Genomic DNA, 20,456 nt, shown 5'->3' with positions numbered 1-20,456 from the left:
ATTTGGATTTTTCAAATTTACAGGACAACATACTCTGTGATATAAACTTTATTTTATAAGCTCATTAAGAAACACAACAAACTAACAGGGGCTCAATCCCCTTTTGCCCAGACCAGTCTATCATGTGAATTCACTTATTCACCATTCAAATCATAAGGTTTCATAACTTACAACCCGTAACTCTTAATATCATGCACCTATGAGGAAAAGAAGAAGACACAGTAACCTAACTGAAGGGGAGAATGCTTATCGTTCCTCCTCCATCACAGTGCAGGCATCCCATGTATCACAGCAGGAAAGCCTCAGCAGTCCAGCTGCTGTTGGATCCATTTCAAAAGCTTTTTGGATAAGCTGATGTTTTATACCTTCCAGCTTGGAGGTTTGGTCTATACCATTTCCCTAAATTATCAGATTCTGAGAAAACTGCCAGGCAAAAGATACTGGCTGCAGGAGACAGGGATCAGCAGGTGATAATGGTGCATAATGGCCCTCCAGCTCTTTCTAGCCATCTGTCTTGCCTACCTGGTGCTCTCGCTTTGACCTACTGGTGCTGCTCCCAGCATACATCAGGCCTTAGCATGAGAAGTGTTAGCTAAAATCTAAGCAGGAGTTGAGTGAACTGTCACGCTGAGCACACCAGAAGTATTTTAAAGGGTTTTTATAGAGGTTCAAGGGTACGTTCCTATCTCAGAAGCTTGGATCAAGTTGTAAATTGTGTTTTTCAAAGTAATTTTTTAATGGTGAGTGGTATGATAAATTGCCCAGTTGTTTGGGCATCCAGACGTATTCCAGAGACAGTCCAATTTATTGCTGAAATATGAGGTTAAATCATTATCAGCTTTCTCAGCTTCACTGAGATGTAATAAAACATTATTCATCACCCAGAACAGAACACTTGAAATCGTTCTATTGAATATATTTTTAATATTAGTAGTGGAAGCTAAACAATTTTTCTGCGGGGGCTTGTTTTTAAACATGGTGGAAGTGAGGAAATATGATGTTCAATATAACTTATTCAAGTTATGATTTTGAAGCTGTAAATCAAAAGACAAAGGATTAGAGTGAATAATTCTTTCTGGAATAGCACTCTTAAATTATGGAACTAAGTATGACAGCTGTTGAATGCATTATTGTTAAGTGTGTGGTGACTTTTCTTAGGACAAGATGATGTGCAACTGGTGTGATTTGCGGAGGAAAATGCAAGCATATGACAGTGTCTCTAGCACTCTTCTCTGGTAGCCAAATAGCACCTGCAGGATCATGTTTCCTCAGCCCTTTCATAGTTGTCCTTGTACCAGTCTCCGCAGACAAATAAGCAATTGATGCTGGGAGTCAATTAATTTCAGAAGCTCTTGCTGTGTATTCTTGTAATGTGTGACATAGCAGGCCCTAGATTTTGATGGAAAACTACGTATTCTGTAGAAAATAATTTGTATGTAGACAGGCTCCAATAAAATTTAGACATCTCAGTTCTTGATAGCCCCTTGATAGCTCTCTGCTTTTTTTTCCTCCAAAAAAATCACTAGTTATGGTTTGAGTATCCAGTAAAACTTTAAATAAATAGTTAACCTCAGTTCTAAAAACTAAAACTCAGAGAAATTTTGAAATTCCATCATTGTTGAATCCCTCAAAGCAAGGGTTTGGGATTATGAATCCTAATCCCTTTATCATCCCCAATTTGGTTATTATTTTCTGTAGTCACAGTTATGAGCTAATTACAAAGCATTTATATATATGTATAAAGTGATTTAAAAACCCCCAGAATTATTGTATTTGAGCACTATTTTGTAGGCAAAAGAAAAAGAAAGTTCCAAAAAAATGTTCTAACTCATTTGTGTTCATTTTCTGGGGAAGAGATGGCTTTGCCTGCAAGTGGTGAAGCTCCCAAGGCATGGATAAATACTAGGCCTGAGATGGAAAGGTAATGCCGTAAGAAGAGACTGCAGTCAATGTCCTGGCTGAGTTGTGTCTATATGAATCCCAGGGGGAGGGTTAGACAGCAGGAAAAAGCAAATTCTGAATCTGGAATGGAAATTTGAGGATTTACGTGTTACAGCTATATGTCTCCGGATCTTGATCCTCTATCTTTACTTTGACCTTAACCTGGATTTGTGTTAAGGGAGATTTCATTGTAGCAGGTAAAATTGGGTCATTTTGTTCGCACAGCCCTTAAAATCAAGGTGCTGGGCCAGTACTGTTTGCAGTCCTTGGTACACAACAGACTGCTGCAGGTTTCCCGGTGTTAGGAGGATATTTCACCACTTTGCTGCATGAGCAGGTATGGAAGTTGGTTATAGTCATGTATATATTTAAAAAAAGGGGGTGGGAGGAAGAGAGAGAGAGAAGAAAACCCTGTCTTCTCACTCATCAGTGAGCTAATCAACCAAGAGCAGAATAATGGGAAGAATCCTGAGCCCTGTGTTCCCCAGGCGAGCTTGTATTATCCAGTAGAAAATTAGTCTGAATACATGTGATGTGCTAGTATACGTATCAGATAATTGAAAGAGCTGGTACAACCTATGTTTGTATAGCAGTCCATTTCAGTTGCTTCTAGTTGGTATGCATACTGTATGTATAGTGGATATACATGGTTATATGAATAAGCAGCTGAATAAAGAAAGTGTGGCTAGTACGCTGGAAGCCACGGATGAAACCGAAATTGAAGCCATTCTCTTCATTATCAGAAAAAACAGTATGGTATTACAGTGCAATTTCTGTCACTGGAGTAATATCATATAAAATGCTTTATGTGTGTAGATTTGTGCTGTTGACATAAAATCTGAGAATAATTACACTGTAGTCTGTTTATAAAGTATTATATAAAAACTTTAAAAATGGGTATATGAAAATGACTCTCCAAACCTGGCTCGTTTACTGCATATTGTGCTCAGGAAGGACTTAAGCACTCAGTGCTGGCTCACTTATTTACTGCTTGCCTACTTAGTAAGGGCTTGAGTCTGTCCTCTTCCTTGCCCCTTCTCTTTTTCAGTCTTGGCTCTACAATTAAGAATATGAGAATGTAATTTTTAACACATTTCTACTGAGTTTTCGGCTGTTCTCAACAACGCGTAAAGGTGGGGTTTTTGTTTTGTTGTTGTTTATCTGGGGGATGTGTGCTTTGTTTTTACCACTGTAGCTTCTGGATAGTTAGTCACTATGAAGGCATGTATAAGTGAATTGTATCCATCATTGACCAGGGCATAGGTGTAACCTGGTCAGTGATGGATACAATACCATCATTGTAAAAGGTGTTTCCTTTACAGTATGTAAAACAGTTGTTAATGAATGTACGTCAGCAAACATGTTTTCCATGACTGTGAATGCTTGGCTGTCAGAAGACCATAACATTGTGAAAAGATCTGCCACTTTGATCTGCTTGGCCTTATCAGTTTTGCATAAAAATTCAAATGGTATGAGTACAATTATAAAACTGACTGTTTGCTGTAAAAGTTTGAATGAACCTAATACTACTTATTTAACATGTTTTGTTTTGTGGGGTTGTTTCCCCTTCTTGCCTGATTCTTGGTAATGGAGCCAAATTCTTTTGGATTTTATGAACTTGACTCCCATTTCCCTGCCCCTCAAAAAATCCCAGAGTGACATTATAGTTTCATTGAAGTGCATGGGAAAGCTTCTACTGACTTCACTCAAGCCTGAAATTACTTCAAATTTTTATTTGAATTTCCCTTTATTTGATATTGTATTGACTGCACTTACCTGTATTAAGTGCAGCATTTCTTATTCATTATGCTTTCAGTGCATGCACAGTACCTGCAAAAACATTTCTGGTGTTTGAGACTAGAATGTATATTTCTCTTCGCATTTGTAGGAAACCAAATGCTATTAACCATTTGTTGAGTGAACATTGAAATCTCTTTTTTCTAGGAGCCATCATTTGAGATGCTTCCGTTGACTGGGAAAACAATAATATTTGATAGCTTTCCTGATCCTTCAGATACCTGGGAAATAATTGAGACTATTGGCAAAGGAACATATGGAAAAGTTTTCAAGGTGTTAAATAAGAAAAATGGCAGCAAAGCAGCAGTCAAAATTTTGGATCCTGTTCACGTAAGCTACTTAAATTACTTGGTTTGTGCTTATTTAATTGTAAGTGAATTTATGTAGTCTGTCTTTCTTTTAATCTTGGTAGATCATTTGCATTAGAAGTGGTAGGGAAATAAACTGCTTCAACCTGCTAAGTATCAGGCTAGCTATCAATGTGTTTTTCCTATCTTGGAAGTGGTTGCATATGGTAGAAGTCAGAAGTATACCTGAACTTTGTTACTTTTATTTTTGGTTCCCCCTTGTTTATCTCTTACTTTCAGAAGCAGAGCTGATTATTTTCCTTTTCAGTACCAGGAGTCCTAGCTTCTTCTATTTATACTGTTGTTTCCTTTCCCTTTTTTACATACTAGCCAGTAAGAAAGTTATGTACTTTTAAGTGCTTTAGAAGTACCTTCAAGCATCTATTTTGAGTACATGCTTTTAGCTGAGTTACATAGGCTCTGTCTACCCCTGCACATCACACAGTGTCAAATTATGATCCCGTGGCCCGTAAGTCCATGAAAAGTGTTTGTGAAAACATAGCATCTTGCATTATCTTTGCTGTGTTTCTTGTTGGTCTGCTTTTTATTTCAGCATGCTTTCAAAGCAACAAAAGGAGGCTCATCTCAATTCAATATAACGTACCTCTCCCAAAGTAAACATGATTTGCAGCCAAGCGATAATGAACTTGATGAATTCAGATGCATTGGAAACTCTATTTTTGACTCTGTTGCTTTCTGTAAACAAGGTTCTCGTGCTTACAATGAATAGGCAGGACTTCTCTTGCAGTTGGTGTTTGTCTAAATGCCTGTATGGCAGGAAATGCTTCTACTTTCATCCATTTCACAAATGTTCAGGAATGATTAAGTGGCAGCTGGCTATGGCAGGGATTACTGAAGGCATGGGGGAAACTTTGGAGGTTGTAGGAAAAGGGTAAAGGATGCTGACAGGAAGAAAGAAGAGGTAGTAAAGCTGGTGCTAGAGGAGAGATAAATAGATTAAGTAGGAGATAAGGGAGTAGAATGTAAAGAGGACAGAAGAAATACAATGGGTAAAGATGCAATACAAGAAATTGAAGAAACAAAAAGGTATAACTGATTTTTAAAAGATTCCTTATTTTAATGAAAAAATGGAAGTCAGTAATGCAGTCAATATCACACTCCAGGACTTGAATCTTTTAACTGAATATATTCTCCTTTTTTCTAAGAACACTATTCTTCTTTTCCCTCTCCTATTTACAGGATGTCTGCAGTAGCTGCTGTACCTCCATGTTACTGTTAAAATGGTAATCCTATATTAGAAATAGGGTGAAAGCAATAAACTAGTTCTTTTTGTTTAAACTGAAAGTATTATTAACGGCTGCAGAGGGAGCCATTGCAATGAAGAAAAAGGTACTTTCTGTATTTTCTTCTTTAAATTTTACAATTTTTTTTCTTGGAAGATGGTTTCAGAATTGTGCCATTTGAGAGGTAGACTGAAAAAAACAAGCAGAAGAAATGTGGTTTTATATCACTTGGTTTAACTGATATTTCCAAATTAAACTGGGAAACTACATTATCATGGGTGATGTGAGACTGAAATAAGCATTTCATTTTTAATCCTTTAGAGATCTCAGATTTTTTGTGTTGAATAACAGCTCAGCTTTTTGAAACTGAAACAGGAAAATGAAGGTGTTGAAATGAGAATATATGAAAACTGAACTGAGAATGCTCTTAGTCTTGTCCTTAGGGCTCTATGTAAATTCCATTGTACTTTAGGGCTCTTACCCAAATTAAGTTCACATGAAAATATTTTCTCTACTGTTTCTAAAAGAGGTACTCTTATGCAGGTAAATATGTTAAATTCAACCAACTATTTCAAGTTTTCTTCCTTCATAAAATACAGAGGAAGATTTTTCTTTTTAGTATGCACAAAATGAATATTCTATTCATTTCATTCTCTCTCTTTTCATTTCTCCTTATAATAGTGAAAATCTCACAAAATCTGAGTACCCCTCAGGAGACGGAAACTACGGACAGTGGGCTAATTCTCTTGCAATTTCCCCAAGGCAGCCAGGGCTATTGTATGTTTTGTGTGTAGTTTTCTGGCTTTTGACTCTTGGGGTTTTTTTGTGGGTTTTTTTTCTTTATGATCTGTGCTGTTGTTTTTGTCAGATGCATTTTCTCTCTTCATCCCTTCTTATCTTCCACTCTTTCCATTTCCTTCCTCTGCCACCTTCAGTGCCTTAGTTCTTCCTTTCTTCCTTGCATCTCTTTTTTTATTGGCTGTATTCTTTGTTGTGCTTATGGGAAAATTAACCTACAGTGAGTTCCTCCTTTTTTTGAAAGAGGAAAATTTCTACTGTTTTTTGGCTACTCCAATAAAAAAAATATCTAAAATCTATCTTTGTAAGAAGTCTTATTCTTGTAATCTCAATATGAAGGTTTAACAGCCCAATTCCTGAAGATACTGGTGGCAGGCAAAGTTCTTTGAGACTAGTCAAGCTGGTATCAAGACAAAAGGCTGCTATGAGGAACTTGAGTTGGATTTAGCATTGGAGAGACCTATATAAGAAAGAAGTGTGCTAAGTCCTCTTAGGGGCAGATGCCTTTGGTGGTGAACAAGACGAGGAGTGTCATTTGTTGGGAATACAAAGCATGCCTTTTCTCTAGCATGGTCACTTCTGTTTGGCAGTGGTGAGACAGGTTTTCAGCACTGAGCAGATGATATGAAATCCATTCATATGGATAGTGGAGTTCATAGGTAGCCTTCCTCTAGAACTGATTTTTCATTTCTATTTCTTTTTCAGTGGGTGTAAATAGCACATTGTATTAAATGTTTTAAATCTGAAAACAAGTATGTTAACATTTTTTTGAGATCTAAACAATGGGGGCAAATAACTGCAGCTATTCTGCCTCTACCTGTGGCCAGGATGGATTGAATATTTTCTCAGCATGACTGAAACACAGTCTGATAGTGTCCCTCAGTGGGCTCTTCCAGTGCATAGGTGGAAGGCATTACCCGAGCCATCCAGTGCCTACCATTGCTAACATCCATGTTTGGTCTGAAAGGGCTTGCACAGCTCCTGGTGCATGTGTTGACAAACCTTGTCATGATCTCTCGCTTCCAAATGGACTTCCCTTGCTTGCTGTGTAAGAAACCCAAGGTCTGTAATGAAAGACTGACAGAAAGCCACAACTCTGCAGCTCAGTGTGAGAAGCCGCAGAGATTATGGATGTCACCAGTTTCTGTGACAGTAGAAAACAAGAAAAAATCCCAAATGATTCTAGACAGTGGGATGATAAAGAGTAAGATGTGGCTGCAGTCATACTTAGTTGTGCACAGAGGGGTAGAGAGGTAATTCCAGCTGCACCATCTCTGGCTGGGGATGCCCTTGAGCCTAGAACAGTGACTTGTGACTTCCCAAGGCACCTGCATGCTCACCCAAAAACTCTACAGTCTGTACCTACCCACTTGTGGATTGCATTGGCTTTGCCTTGAAAGGCTCCTTTCCCATTCTTTTGACGGCTGCTCTGTTATACTCAGTGTGTTCATTAGTTGAAATTGTTGAAGACCAAGTAAAAAAACAAATGACTGTTTTGTATTGAGAAAACAGAACAAAGCTTCATAGCATGTTCTATTTGATTTTTTTTTTTCTTTGCACTATTTCAAACTACATTTGAATAGCCAGAAAATTCTATGTGTTGGGATTTTTTTTAATGGCTATCATTATTTGTTTATTAACCGCTATATATTTCTTATTTGTGACTCTAGGATATTGACGAAGAAATTGAAGCTGAGTACAACATTTTGAAAGCTCTCTCTGATCATCCCAATGTAGTCAAATTCTACGGCATGTACTATAAGAAAGATGTGAAAAATGGAGACCAGCTTTGGCTAGTTCTTGAGGTAAATAATGCAGAAAAATAAGAGTTTTCTCCCGATTGGCATTCCTATGTTGAGTATAAACTCAATGAATGAGATGCAAGTCATTTGTTCTATGTTTTTCTTTAGAGTGGTTGCATGTGAAATGATAAATGCTGTTGTTCAGTCTTTTCAGTGTTCTGAATTATTGATCTGCTCTGAGTTCAGCATTCTTATTTTGATAGTATACTGTTAGTGCTATGCCTTCAGAATTAGGATATAAATTCTAACAGGACTTCATAGGATTTGCTACCTAAAATCTTTCTTTGGTGAAAGGCTTGTCATGGGAATCTTCCTGCAATAGCATTTCTTTAAATATGACTAAGATATGACATAAAAGTTAAAGAAATCACTATGATGATCTTTTTTTCTGAAATTATAGAAATGAATTAATTGAATTGCTTTTTTTTTGTGCAAGTAAATGCACAAATAGACAAATAAGCCAAGAAAAAGAGGCTACTGCCCTTTTTCATTTGCCAAATACTGTTGACAGCAGCAGGATTTCCTCAAATGGAGTCAGAGCAAGGTAAGGCCTGTAATTTGTGTGTTTCAGTCTTTAGTTTTGAGTAGTCTAGGAGCAAAGAGCTTGATCGTTACTGTTTTGTAGATTCACTATAACCTATTCTGCAAAAATTTCCTCCTCTCCCCAGAGGAAAATGAACAAGAATGTCTCTAACAGGAATAGTGTGCCTTTCATAACAATCAAGGCTCTTGCTGATGTTTGATAAGGTTGAGATTGAAGAATTGGTTGTATTTTATGATTTGTCAGCTAAGTGAATACAAATCTCCTGCCGAATATCTTGGATAACAATGGTACCTAATCCTGGAAGCAAGCTCTGAAAAATGCTTAAGTTCTAAAAGCTTTTCCAAATTCTTCTGACCTGCATTGAGAAGATACTTTTAAGAATAGTTTGCATTGGAACTCATAATAAATTATTAGGTTAGACTGACATCAGAAGATGCCAGCTCTTTGTGCATTGAGCATCTTTGAAAATCTAGCTTCTGTTGTGTCTGCTGGGCATTTGAAACTCCATCTGTGAAACTTCTGGGCTGTAAAGGATGGATGCCAAACAGCCAAGGTAGAACAGACTGTGAGGAAACAGTCAAGTGTTAAAATATAAACTTTTATATTTTGCATGGATTTATTTTCTTAATGTGAAAAACACAAGCCTACATCGGGAGTGTAAGTTTTATATTTACTCTTTGCATGCCAAGCTGTACATGCGCAAGTGCCAGTATGGAGTGTGTGGAAGTCTTGGATGCTTTCTGTCACTGGACATGTAGCTCCATCAATGCAATGGATTTCAGTTGGTGTGTGTGTGCGTAGGTATGCATAAGTAGAAAAATAAATTCCAGTAGTGACTTTGGTGAAGCTTTCCTTTTAAGAAATGTATCTGTGAAAGAAAACTGTTGCAAAACAGATTCCTCTGTTGAAGTGTCACCATCCTTTCAGCTTGTATGCAGCTTTACAAGGCTGTTGCAGTTTGTTTTTCATAGTAGCTATTTAGGTGTCCTACATTTTATAAGAATGAAGATGTCTTCATCATCTCTGCTCTGTTTTGTTGGGGTTTTTTTAACAATATATTTGTGTGTAAATTCATGAAGATGGTGATTAGTCTTTAATTTAGCTTACAGACACCTCTGTTTCCATTGCTTTGGGATTTGTTTTTTTTTAATTTATTTTATCATAAAAGAGCATTTTCACTTCAGAACTGTTGCTTCCCCCGAAGGGGGGAATCCAGTCTTGAAATTTACATTTGCAGAGTTTGATACCAAGGAGGAGATCTTTCTCATCTCCTTCTCTCAAAAAACCTATCAACTAATCCCTGAAAATTCTGTGTGATCCTCTGAAATGAAGATGGGCCTTTTGCAGTCAGCACCTAGCCTGTAGATACATTCCCAAAGACTGGAATGACAAACAGTGTAGACCACTGCAGTTTGCATAATCTGAAGCAGCTTCCATAGTATGTGAATGCAAAATAATGTCAAGCAGGAAAAGCAGAGAATCGAATACAAGTTATTGTGCACTGTAGCATTTGCAGTATTCCTGCAAAGCTTCAGCTGCCAGGATGAGCTTACATGAGCAGTGGGGCATTGAAAGCAGAGCTTGTTGCTCTGCTCAGCTTTTGTGTTCTGTGATGGGGTCTGCGGGCAGGAGGTTTTGGAGGGAAAGTTTCTCAAATTCCACTAGGAATGGGTTGTGATAGATGGCAAAACTCAGCATTTAGTAGTGAGCTTAGAGCCACCGCTGTAGTTTACCAACAAAGTTACTTCCATATATGTACATGTTATTAAGTAATTTTTTGTAAAGGAAAAAAATCCTCAGCTCTTTAAGACATGTCCCATGCAAGGTATCAACAGCAAGCCAGTCTGGAATTGTTGCGAGGTTTCCTTCAGTCTTCAGCACTGGTTATATGAACTGTACTGTTCAATTCTTACACCTTTTTTAGAATGTACGGTGTGATGATTTTTGACGTATTCCCATAGTTTTTGGTAGCTGTTTTGTATTGCACTTGATCATGTTGGGGTTTTGGGGAAAAGAGGCTAATCAGGTTTGAACTAGGCTAAGATAAGTGCCTGAGGTACAGTTTTGAGGCCAAAACTGACCAAGTGGCTAAAAAGACTGTGCTACAATATTGTAAAGGGTGCTTGAGAGATTTTAGTCCCGAGTACTTGAATTATCACAAAATCGTCAGACCTTATAAGTTACCACTCGTTCTAAATATTGAAAAAGACCTTGGATGGGTTTATGATGAGATTATTGCAATCTTGGTGTGAAATATTCCACCCCACCTTCCATCTCTGTTTTCCAAAATAGATCTATTCTTATGTGATTTGGTACCTGTTGAACCTGTACTCTCAAATTCTATGGTAAGATAGTTGGACATTCCATTTTTAACTAAAATTGACACTTTCATTTTCTGCTCACTCTAAGGCATATGTCAACAGTGAGGCACTGGATATTCACAATCCAGGTTGAAGGTGTTGTCCTCTGACTAGAAATCATTAAACCAGATGACTGTCAAGAAATATTTATCTAAAACTGAGTGGAATTTGGAGCTGACCTATTGGTGTGGGTCATCTGACAGTTTCTGTGTCTATAGAAGCCAAAACCAGTTGCTTCAGAATGATGGAAATGATCTGTTACAGAATAATCCTGGGTAAACATGATATTTCTTCTGAGTCTTCTCACTTAATAATTGCCTAATAGCATGTGCCTTCATAGAAAATCTTTTTTCCAATTTGAAGTAAAATTCCTCATTTTCTACTGAACATTTGGATGTCATTTTGTTTGTTGTATTTCTCTGTGCTAATGTGCAGATTACCTAACGTCATGTAAAGCATCTTGAAGCTGCAGTGCTGTGAGCTGGAAATATGCTTCTGAGAGAGTAGGAGCTATTGTTCTTTTTTTTTTTTTTTTCTGTTAAAAGAAACAAATACTTTTTTGATATAGTAAAGTATCAAGACATACATAGTCAATCTCATACTTTGATTTAACCTTTCAGTGTAGATCTAATCAGTTAAAAACATGCATAATTATTACTTGGAAAAGTAAACAACCTTTTTGCATAACACACTACTTCTGCGTGTGACACTCTAGTACAGTATTTATAGGAGAAGTGTAAAGTTACTGTTGTGTTCATCTTAACACATGAGGACCTAAATCTGAAACTAGTATAGAATACAAATTTTAACAAATAATTAAAAACTGGAGGAAAACTAGTAATGTGAGAGGTTCTGCTGTGATTAGCATTTTTTGATAATAAAGTAACCTAACTTTCTCAGTTCAGCATTTTTAAGGAAAACACCTACGGGAATGGAAGTGAAACAGGAGTACAGTACTCTTGACTCTCAGTTCAGAAATGCCCTTCTCTCTGTAGGCTACACTCAGATAGGCTGAACATCTGCTCCTATGTGGATGCTGTTCTAAACATGTTTGTAATAAAGAATACTGCTGGAGGGAGGACTCTTGCCAGGTGTACTAAGCCTTGTCACGTGTGTCCAGAGATGCAGGCAGAAGAAATTGGCCTATTGAGTCTGTGTTGAAAAGAAACCACTTGAGTGTTATAGTTGGGATGAATCAGCTTAGCAGTTTCATGTCAGCAGACATCAGCATGATGACACAGCTAAGGCAGAGTGTGCTATAGCCTATTTCTTTCTGCTCTGGATGTTAGTTCAGAAGGCAATAGATCTGAGGTAGTTGGAAATCAGCTGATGAAAGATAGAGCAGAGAGGTAAATCATGTCAGTCCCTACAAGTGAGCATGCAGGTCAAGGGCAGGTGGGGAGAACAAGGGGCACAGCCCTTGCTTGAGATCTGCTGCAAAGAGTAACCGAGTCAAGACTGAGTGAAGGCTGAAAGTAGCACAGCAAGGTAAATGGTAGGTGTTACACAGCTTTTACTTGCTACTGTAAGCCAGAGGCCAAGAATCATAATGCAACATATTTCTATAGTTCATTTCCTACACAGATCAGGTAGAATTTTAAGGAGCATCTCAGTCCATTTTCAAAAGACACATAATTATGCATGCCACATTTGAGATGGATTTGGATTTGTGAGTCTCATAAGTGAGCTAGTATATTTTATCATTCTCAATATATTTTTATAGGAAATAGAGGGAACATACATTATTTTTATAGTAAAAAAAAGACTTTGTTTTAATGAGTTAAAACTTAGCTTGGTAGGGGGAAAAAGTTTGGATGGAGCGACTTCCCACCCAAAAATACAGTTTTGTAATTTCAAAGCATTTTGTAGAAACCTCTCATTTCTGGAGAGGACATCCTTCTGTCACGAAGGATGAGGAAAAGGCTGAGGTACTTAATGCCTTCTTTGCCTCAGCCTTTAATAGCCAGACCAGGTATCCTCAGGGTATTCAGCTCCCTGAGCTGGAAGACAAGGATGGAGAGCAAAATAAACTCCCCATGATCCAGGAGGAAGCAGTTAACGACCTGCTATGCCACCTGGACACTCACAAGTCCATGGGGCCTGATGGCATCCACCCAAGGGTACTGAGGGAGCTGGTGGAAGAGCTTGCCCAGCCGCTCTCCATCATTTATCAACAGTCTTGGTTAACAGGGGAGGTCCCGGATGACTAGAGGCTTGCCAATGTGATGCCCGTCTACAAGAAGGACTGGAAGGAGGATCCGGGGAACTCCAGGCCTGTCAGCCTGACCTCAGTGCCAGGGAAGACTATGGAAGGATTCATCTTGAGGGCACTCACAGGGCACGTGCAGGATAACCAAGGGATCAGGCCCAGCCAGCACGGGTTCATGAAGGGCAAGTCCTGCTTGACCAACCTGATCTCCTTCTCTGACCAGGTGACCCGCCTGGTGGATGAGGGAAAGGCTGTGGATGTTGTCTACCTGGACTTTAGTAAAGCCTTTGACACTGTCTCCCACAGCTTCTCCTGGAGAAACTGGCGACTCGTGGCTTACACAGGTGCAGTCTTCGCTGGGTAAAAAACTGGCTGGATGGCCGAGCCCAGAGAGTCGTGGTGAACAGAGCAAAATCTGGTTGGCAGCCGGTCACAAGCGGAGTCCCCCAGGGGTCAGTTTTAGGGCCGGTCTTGTTTAATATCTTTATCGATGATCTGGAAGAGGGGATTGAGTGCACCCTCAGCAAGTTTGCAGATGACACCAAGTTGGGTGGGAGTGTTGATCTGCTCGAGGGTCGGAAGGCTCCGCAGAGGGATCTGGACAGGCTGGATCGATGGGCTGAGGCCAACCGGATGAAGTTCAACAAGGCCAAGTGCCGGGTCCTGCACTTGGGTCACAACAACCCCAGGCAACGCTACAGGCTTGGGGGAAGAGTGGCTGGAAAGCTGCCTGGCGGAAAGGGACCTGGGGGTGTTGACTGACAGCCGGCTGAATATGAGCCAGCAGTGTGCCCAGGTGGCCAAGAAGGCCAACGGCATCCTGGCCTGCATCAGAAATAGTGTGGCCAGCAGGAGCAGGGAGGTGATCGTGCCCCTGTACTCGGCGCTGGTGAGGCCACACCTTGAATCCTGTGTTCAGTTTTGGGCCCCTCACTACAAGAAGGACATTGAGGTGCTGGAGTGTGTCCAGAGAAGGGCGACGAAGCTGGTGAGGGGTCTGGAGCACAAGTCTTATGAGGAGCGGCTGAGGGAGCTGGGGTTGTTTAGTCTGGAGAAGAGGAGGCTGAGGGGAGACCTTATCACTCTCTACAACTACCTGAAAGGGGGTTGTAGAGAGGTGGGTGTTGGTGTCTTCTCCCAAGTGACTAGTGATAGAATGAGAGGAAGTGGCCTCAAGTTGCACCAGGGGAGGTTCAGGCTGGATATTAGGAAAAATTTCTTTACTGAGAGAGTGGTGAAACACTGGAATAAGCTGCCCAGGGAAGTGGTGGAGTCACCGTCACTGGAGGTGTTTAAGGAGCGTGTGGACGAGGCATTGTGGGACATGGTTTAGTGGGCATGGTGGTGTTAGTTGATGGATGGATTTGATGATCTTAAAGGTCTTTTCCAACCTTAGTGATTCTGCGATTCTGAGGTGGAAGGAACTGCCAAGAGGTTATAGAAATACATCCCTTTGACTGTGCTGAATGTCTAGAAGACTGACAAAACATTCTTTTTAGGTGTTTTTGTTCTCCTAGTGTGTATGTGAACATTTCAAGAACATTTGCAATGCCCTGCTGAGTTAGGCCAATGGTCCATGTAGCACAGCATTCTGTCTCCTGTGGTGGCACTAGAAAATACTATTTAGGAAGAGTCTGTCTAATTTTTGCAGCCCATTTCCCTCATGCTTTCCAGCAACGATGATGATTGTTGTATTAAGGTTGTCCCAGACTATTCTGTTTAGTATCCATTTATGGACACACTAAACCTGATGATGATACTGTCATGTTATACAGTCTCCTCTTAGAGCATGCAAGTTTAATTTCTAGATATAATATTCCACATAGTAGAATGTAATGTTTCAACATTATGAAAACATTTCCAAATCAAAATATTTTTCAAAGTGTGGTAAGAAATTTAGAATCCTGTTCATCTGAGAAGGAGGAATTTGTTACAATTTCTAGTGGATGGCAAGCTCTGTTTTCTGACCAGCTCTAGTATTAAAAATTACCTTCACAAACAGTATTTCAGTAGCTAGTGCAATCTGTACAGGTGCTGATTATGCACAGTCCAGATTGAAATGAACCTGATTCATCTTCACTTTCATGTAGAACCTTTTCTTGTTCTAGTGTAATCTTCATCAGAGAAATCACGTGAAAGTGTAAAATAGCTTGTGCTTAGAACCTGCTTTTCTGAAGAAGTGGCATGTTAGCCTTTTCCAATCCCTCAGCCTTTTAACGTGGGAAAATAAGTGCATAAAATAAATTGGTAACTTGTATCATTCTACATTGTTGCAGGCAAAGTGGCATACTTTGAGTTTGATCTTCTGGATGTTTCTTGATGTTAATTGAACCTGCTAACCAGACACTGATAACTCAAAAGAATTACAAAAAGATTATCATGAAGGATTATTGCGATCCAGTTGGCAGCTATGTTTGCTAATGTATTATTTGCCTGAAGTGGTTCAAATTTGTTACTTATCTTTGATCTTTTAAAGTTAACATCAAGCGGGAAAATTTTAAATGTACAAATATCTAAATTTTCTTTTTAAATCCTTGGGACACTTCTATTTGTGTTGCTTCAGAAAGAACAAAACCATTAAACCCAGTAAATAGAAGCTCTCAGGAGTTTGAATTAAACTAGAACACAGAAAATTGTAGTGCATCAGTTCACCTGGTACTCTGTTTGCAAGCATAGATGAAGTACAAACCCGTGGTGTGGATTCCATTTAAACTGAGTGAGGACACTGTAACAATTGTATAGGTAGCTCCATATGGAAAAAAGGAATAATGTGTCAGTATACCAAACTACCAACCTGTTGTACCAGGGTAATGGCAGTCCATTGCTACTAGATTACTTCTAGCGGCTTGCCTGGCCTGAGAAAGCTTGCACATCTAGCCAAAATGCTTTTAACAGGCTAAGAACTGTGAGAGAAGCTGTCTAACAAAGACTATTCCTGTGTGATGAGCACAGCGTAGCAAGCCAGTGTAGTTCCAACTCAATTACCAATTATAAGGGCAGTTGCAATTGTCTAGTGAGTCACTTACACATAATGAGTATATAACAGGTGAGATCCTCTGATATAACTCCTTTCTGGTTTTGTGCAGATCCTTTAGAAGAATTACCGTTCTTGAATTTGCCCAGAGATGGAGAGCCCAGCACAATGTGTAGACTATCAATTACTCACTCCTTTCCAATCCTAAAAGTGAATCTTCATAGCAGGGAGCTTACGTCAAAGCTTTAAGCCAAATAGAACAAATGGATTTGGAAATGGAGAACCAAGGGGATAACAGAAGTCAGTTGTGATCTCAAGCAGCTGCAAGCATTTGTTAGCATTGCAGCACAGAAGAGTTATTAAGGAGGATTTGAAGGAGGATAGTGCTGTGGTTTTCTGTTTGTTTTAGCTGCTCCTTCAAAGCAGAAAGGAAAACATGTCATGCCTACAGTTACCCAGTGATGAATGCCAGCACTGTGAGTTTATCAAGGATGGAAGTAGATCTGTTGCTGCCCAAGGTTCCTGACAGTAAAAGCAACTAGCTCATGTTTGATGTGATTGAGGAGGGACAGCCTGCATGAGGGTTCAAGGGAAGAATGGCATGGTCAGAGGTGGCTGGTTAGGGATAAGAACTCATTAAGGCCAAGAGAAGAAGGTGTTGCAGTAACTCCTGGGTGAAATGAAGAATGCTGAACAATACATCTGCACTTGCTGCATCTGGCCTGGAGTGAGTCTGCTGTGCTGTTGCACTGTTGTATCTGCTGATTGGAGAGAGAAGTTTAGCAAAGCAGATGCTTCCAGATGTTTGCAAATGCTAATTGTGGTCACAAAGAGAGCCCTAGAATTCATGAAATATGTATAAATTTTCCTCACAAATTCATAAATGAACAGTGACAGCACAATTTACATATGTGTCAGATAATAGAGAAAAATGAGTATAATTAATGCCCAAATATTGTGTGGCTAATAGTTTTGGATCCTTCACTGACCTACTATACATGGAAGAGTTTCTGATCATGTTGCCTTTTCGACATCACATGTAATTCTAATATATAGTGAAACTCACTGAAGTGTATGCGGTTTTTTTTTATATATAAGAAGAAATCCTCTGCTCTGTTATGTAATGTCCTATCTGTGAAGTATAGTTCTGCATCGAAAGAACTATCAGTCTCAGCAGGTCCAGTTGGATTGGGGAAGGGAGATTTTCTTTTTTCAGCTGGGGAGCTGAGATACTAACAGTGTAATTCTAGGTTGCAGTGTGGTTTGCTACAAAAGAGGAGCAACTACCACCCAAAGTAAGGTCTAGGTACCTCCCCACCAGGGGAGGTTTAGGCTGGATATTAGGAAAAATTTCTTCACTGAAAGGATTTTCAGACATTGGAACAGGCTGCCCAGGGAGGTGGTTGAGTGACCATCCCTGGGAGGTATTTAAAAGATGTGGATGAGGCGCTTAGGGACATGATTTAGTGGTGGACTTAGCAGTGTTAGGTTAGTGGTTGGACTTGATGATCCTAAAGGTCTTTTCCAACCTAAATGATTCTACGATTCTATGATTATAATGCTTGTTCTTGATGTGGAAAGATGTTTGGCTGAAAAAATCTGCAGCCTCTGTGTCTGCAGCCTGCAGGAAGGCTCAGAGCCTGGGCAGACGCTGATCATGCGATCTCCTTTTGGGACGTTGCATGGTGGGAGTGACTTAGGCTAGTGTATCTAAAGTTTTGTGGGCAATTTCATGTCATTGAAGCTGTTGGGACTTCAACTGTTGAACTCCATTCGAATGAAGATTTTGTCTTAAAAAAATAATACAATTGTAAGGAATGGGTAGGAGTATGGAAACTGGAGTTGTTCGTACTGCTGTCATAGTTTTGGCAAGAGTGGGAAAATCCAAATTCAGTGACATGCATTTTTCTGCGAGGCATCTCTGAGTAACAAGCGCTGGCTGGAGTGAGTTCCACAGGAATTTGTGGGAACACCTAGAAGCAGGACCCAACGGTCTCATTTTGGCTTTCAAAGAGACAAGCCTACCTGAGATAAACTAGAGACATAGCTATATCGGTTACTTCTCTTTTACTTGAAATAGAGGATCTTGTGGTATGTACAGATGAATAATTTACTTAAGATTTTTCTTTGGCATGTTTACAGTATGCTTTTGCTAGATACAGCAGTTACTATATGCAGATATGTTTCCATCTAAGGGAATAAAGGCAAGTTTGTGGAGTTTAAAAAACCTTTGGATGGAAGTTTTACTGTATAATAGAATATATAATAAGAGTTATAATAAGAAAGCAGATATGCACCTTTTTTTGATATGGGAGATTTACTATAAAACAATAATCTTTCAGGAAATTATCATAGTGGAAAATAACTAGTCCATTTGGGTTTTATGAGGGATGGGGTGGGCGGAAGGGAGTTGTCATTTGTCTAAATATTATCAGGTATTTCCAAATTATATATATGGAAGAAAAATTAAACAATTGAAAATTGGTTTTTCATATTTCTCAACATGGGTAATTTTTCAGTAATGTCTTTGGTTATAATTGCTCCATTCAGACCAACACTGACTATTTTGATGCATTACACATCTGAATCAACCTTGATTTCTCCATTTCTAATGTGTCCCTCTTTGCTTCCCAATTACAGCAAATTTTCACTCTTGAATTATATCCTGTTTTCTCAAGATCAAAGATGTGTGGATACAACTATAATTTGATGCTTTGAAGTCTTAGTAAATACTCGTAATTTCTCTGTGTAATGACTATTTCATAATACATTGTGGTTTGCACAGTCTGCATCTTTTAAACAACTGGTGAGCATGTTATGGCCAACCTTGCTGGAGATTACTGCACATACAAAAATCTGGTTCTGAGTAATCTCTAACAATTTTTGCCACCATGGAGTAAAGCAAAAGCCCAGAAAGAGAACCCCTCAGTTTTACCATTCCACTAGGTAATTAAATAGCATGTGAATACTATGCCTCTCACATTCTAATATTTAACATCACTTTGCTTTCTGTACATATTTTTTTTATCACATCTTTACTAAAGACGTGAGGTTATTTAAAAAAACACAACAAAACATCAAAACCAAAATCTACATTTGCGTAGCTTTTGGTTAAATCCCAGATTAATGAACCTCCTTTAGCTTTAGTGGGGGATTGTAAGAATGTAATTGTAATCATTGTAAGAATGCTTGGGCTAAGGCTTGTCTCCTTTTGCTTCAGACACCTGATGGTTAAACACTTACATTCAAGTGTGATAGACAATATAATTTTGCTGTGTTTGTTCTCAGTTTATATGTTGGGTCCCTTTATAAAGGGAGTGAATGGAGCAAATGGACTTGTCTGTAGGGAGAGAGGTCTCCTCATCCTTGTTCTTTGTTGGGCAGAGAGGGCTGGAGGCTGCAGACTATAGGATAAGAGTACTATAGCAAGGAACAAGGAGCAGGGACATGCAGAAAGCAGACAGCCAGGTGTCAGTGGTGACAAAAAGAAGAGTCTCCTGGGCTCCAGAAAGGATGTCAGCGTTTTTTACAGTTCAGAAAGCTACTGACTTTGCTGAAACCAAACCTTGGAAGCAAGGAACTGCCTTGAACAGACACAGTGAGCAGGGAGAGATTGGTTTACAGAGCATTTTAATTTCAATTGTGTCTGATCTAGTCTCTCTGAGTTAATCATTCCAGTAGTTTATTTAAAGAAGAAAAAAGAAAAAAAAAAAAAGAGTCTTTTGAGTTTAGCATCCTTTTGGTTCTTACAAAATTATTTTTAAGAATGTCTTGGAATGTCCTTCGGGATGTTCTTGCTGCATTAGGGTTCTGTGACAGTTACAGAGTCACCATAGCTCCTTTTGTAGTCACCAGGGAGAGCGGGCAACTCCTAGAGCAGTTAAGCTGACCTGTCCTGCGCACTCCTGGGAGCAGAGGAATTACCTTCCAGCTGAATCTGTTTCAGCTTCACTCCTTTTGTAAAAGGAGCCTTTAGACAAGCCCCATTGTTTGGGTCTGTGCTTCCCCAGCCATGCTTTCAAACTCAATAGGGAAGATTTCTACTGCAGTCATTTAAATTACACTGAATTGTACTAAATTATTGTCTTCATGGAGGAACACAGACATAAAATGAATTATATGTAGTGTGGACATAGTAGTACTTGGAACTACTGCCTGAACCCTGAATCATATAGAAATGATGCTACAAAAGAGGAAGGTGCTTTGAAACGTTTCCTAATTGGTGAAGAGCGAACAAAAGCAGCATGGTTCTGAGCAGGCAATAAAAGCTGTGAAGTGCTCACTGTTACCCCAGACTGCCCTATTTGCTTACAAGATTCTGTGTGTTTTCCAGAGCTTCAGCTAAGTTTGCAGCAGTCAGTAGAAATACTTCTGTTGACGTTATTGATACCAAATTTAGGCCCTGCTTTTTCTCCCTAACCAAGTGAATGGTTGTGCACT

At 39.3% G+C, this 20,456-nt stretch overlaps 1 protein-coding gene across 2 annotated transcripts in view; it reads left to right on the top strand.

Moving 5' to 3' along the window:
• Positions 1–3,900: 3,900 nt before the first annotated feature.
• The window catches only part of MYO3A (myosin IIIA), a 119,250-nt gene continuing 102,694 nt past the window's right edge, over positions 3,901–20,456 (top strand). For both annotated transcript variants that reach the window (XM_059818685.1, XM_059818684.1), the window contains exons 1-2: positions 3,901–4,068; positions 7,798–7,932. In XM_059818685.1, coding sequence (XP_059674668.1) covers positions 3,901–4,068; positions 7,798–7,932 — 303 coding nt within the window. The remainder of the gene's footprint in view (positions 4,069–7,797; positions 7,933–20,456) is intronic.

This window comes from Gavia stellata, chromosome 6 (genome assembly GCF_030936135.1).
Source record: "Gavia stellata isolate bGavSte3 chromosome 6, bGavSte3.hap2, whole genome shotgun sequence".
Taxonomy (NCBI): domain Eukaryota; kingdom Metazoa; phylum Chordata; class Aves; order Gaviiformes; family Gaviidae; genus Gavia; species Gavia stellata.
This window is presented reverse-complemented; position numbering and strand designations above follow the sequence as displayed.